The sequence below is a fragment of the Empidonax traillii genome, unplaced genomic scaffold (assembly GCF_003031625.1).
Source record: "Empidonax traillii isolate 1590-97213 ecotype Southwest subspecies unplaced genomic scaffold, ASM303162v1 scaffold1971:size99068, whole genome shotgun sequence".
Lineage (NCBI taxonomy): Eukaryota > Metazoa > Chordata > Aves > Passeriformes > Tyrannidae > Empidonax > Empidonax traillii.
Genome location: NW_020957164.1, coordinates 61610 through 63791, shown reverse-complemented (window position 1 = coordinate 63791; position 2182 = coordinate 61610). Strand labels below are relative to the sequence as shown.

The window sequence follows — 2182 nt, the reverse complement described above, 5'->3', positions numbered from 1 at the left end:
TTTTCCCCCCCAACTTATCAGTTGGAGTTTAAATAATTGGGTGAAGCAGGAGCTAATGGGGCAGGTATTGATTATGAGTTATGTAAGGCTGTGGAAAAATGGAAGTGCAGCAAAGCAACCTCCTTTGGTCAACTTTTTTTCCCCCCCTTCCCACTTATCAGTTGGAGTTTAAATATTCCTGTGGAGCAGGAGCTGAGGCACTGAGTCCATCGTGTGTGTTTTTCCAGCTCTCAGCAGCGTTTTGCTGCCCTGTTGAGGATTTGAAAGGAAGCACAAGCCTGTGTTTGGGGCAGTAGGGGTGGTTTGGGGGCAGAACTGAAGCTCTGAGCTGTGTTCCAGGTGAATGGGCCTGATGGGATCCTGCAGAACGGAGCTGTGGATGAGAACGTGGCCAAGACCAGCCAGCTCCTGGCAGAGCTCAACTTCGAGGAGGATGAGGAAGACACCTACTACACCAAGGACCTCCCTGTGCACGCCTGCAGGTAGAACCCAAGCTTTATTTATTCCCAGAGGGAAGGAGCGTTTTGGGGGAGTGGAAGGGGGATTTGGGACCCTCTGAGCTCCTGGACGGACTCGGAGCTGCCACATCCGCTCCTGGTCAGCTCTGACCCACCCTGGGGAACAAACACGAGGCTCAGCCAAGCCAGGGATGGCAGTGGTGGGAAGGTCAGCTCTCAACTCCCCGGGGGAGTAAACAGGAGGCTCAGCCAAGCCAGGGATGGCAGTGCTGGGAAATATTAAAATGTTTGTGCTTGGCTCGTGTTCGGTGCTTTCACCACCCCTCGTGTTCCCCAGCTTTCACTTCCCCTTATTTCTGTGCACTGCCAAGTGGCTTAGATGTTTGAATTTCCCTGGGAGCAAGCAGCCAATCACTTGCTGGTGTGTTTTTTTTTCCCCCTCTGAATGGCAGTTACTGTGGGATCCACGACCCTGCCTGCGTGGTTTACTGCAACACCAGCAAGAAGTGGTTCTGTAACGGGCGTGGCAACACATCGGGCAGGTGAGTGGGCAAATGAGGGAAATGCCAGGCACAGCTCTGGGTTTAGGGGGTTTCTTTGCAAGTGTTGTGGTGGCTGGGACTTATTTGGGGGGATAAATCAAAGTCCAGTGGCTTAAAAGTGAGGAGTTTTTGACACCATTTCCCGTCCTTTCACGCTCATCCACCTTAAAACATCCACGCGCTGAGAAACCTTAGGGTGAAAAAGAGCTGATGAATTCAATCAGGGCTAAATGAGACGCTCCCATTAATGGCACCTCCCCTTTGGTTTCAGCCACATTGTGAACCACCTGGTGAGAGCCAAGTGCAAAGAGGTGACTCTGCACAAGGATGGGCCCCTGGGGGAGACCGTCCTGGAGTGCTACAACTGCGGATGCCGCAACGTCTTCCTGCTCGGCTTCATCCCAGCCAAGGCAGACTCCGTGGTGGTTCTGCTGTGCAGGTGAGAGAAGGCCTTTGCTGCCACCTCTGTGCCAAGGCTGTTGCACAGCCTGCCTTTTGGAGGGCAGCTCCTGCCCTTCGCTTTGCCCCAAAATGCTCTTGCTTTGCCACCCCTTTTCCACATAGACTTCAGGGTAGGGAATGCAGGAAAGGGAAGTTCTGTTGTGCTGGGCAAGTATCTTAGTTTTGTAGAAGAATGTTTCTCCCAAATGAGGGATTCCTTAGTGGGAAAAACTTGGGTTTCCCCCTTTTTTTTACCTGAGGTTTTTCGACTTTGGAAGAGTAACAGTGACTGTTCCACAGGGTGTTTTCCTCTCAGCTCATGGAACCATTTGAGACAGTAAATCAGGGATTGTTCCCTGACAGTTTCAGTCAGCTTTTATAACTGTATTTTAATTTAGGGCTACCACTTAGCTTGTATTTGACAGCGGGCAGCGTGCTTCTGTGGAATGAGTCCTGCTTGTTTAAACAGCAGATGGGAAGTAATCCCATTTTCTGATATAATGGGCTGTAACCACTCCCAGGGGTGTCATATTTAACATTTTAGATGCAGGCATTTTCAGCCCTAGAACCACCCAGCCAGCACTCCTTACAGCACTGACCCTTCCCAGTGCTGAAACAACAAACACAAGGACTAAAAACCTGATTTTTACAGCAAGCTTGGGCTTGTTTTGCTGCTTCCCCCCCCCCCGCCCTTTTTACCCAAGATTTGAGCTGTTTCAGGAAGCCTTTCCATGTGTGTAA

The 2182-nt window shown here is 50.8% G+C and overlaps 1 protein-coding gene across 1 annotated transcript in view; it reads left to right on the top strand.

Annotated features, from left to right (window-relative positions):
* The window catches only part of UPF1 (UPF1, RNA helicase and ATPase), a 43294-nt gene that overhangs the window by 29323 nt on the left and 11789 nt on the right, over window positions 1-2182 (top strand). Inside the window, exons 4-6 of the mRNA XM_027909167.1 lie at window positions 336-482; window positions 911-1000; window positions 1272-1439. Coding sequence (XP_027764968.1) covers window positions 336-482; window positions 911-1000; window positions 1272-1439 — 405 coding nt within the window. The remainder of the gene's footprint in view (window positions 1-335; window positions 483-910; window positions 1001-1271; window positions 1440-2182) is intronic.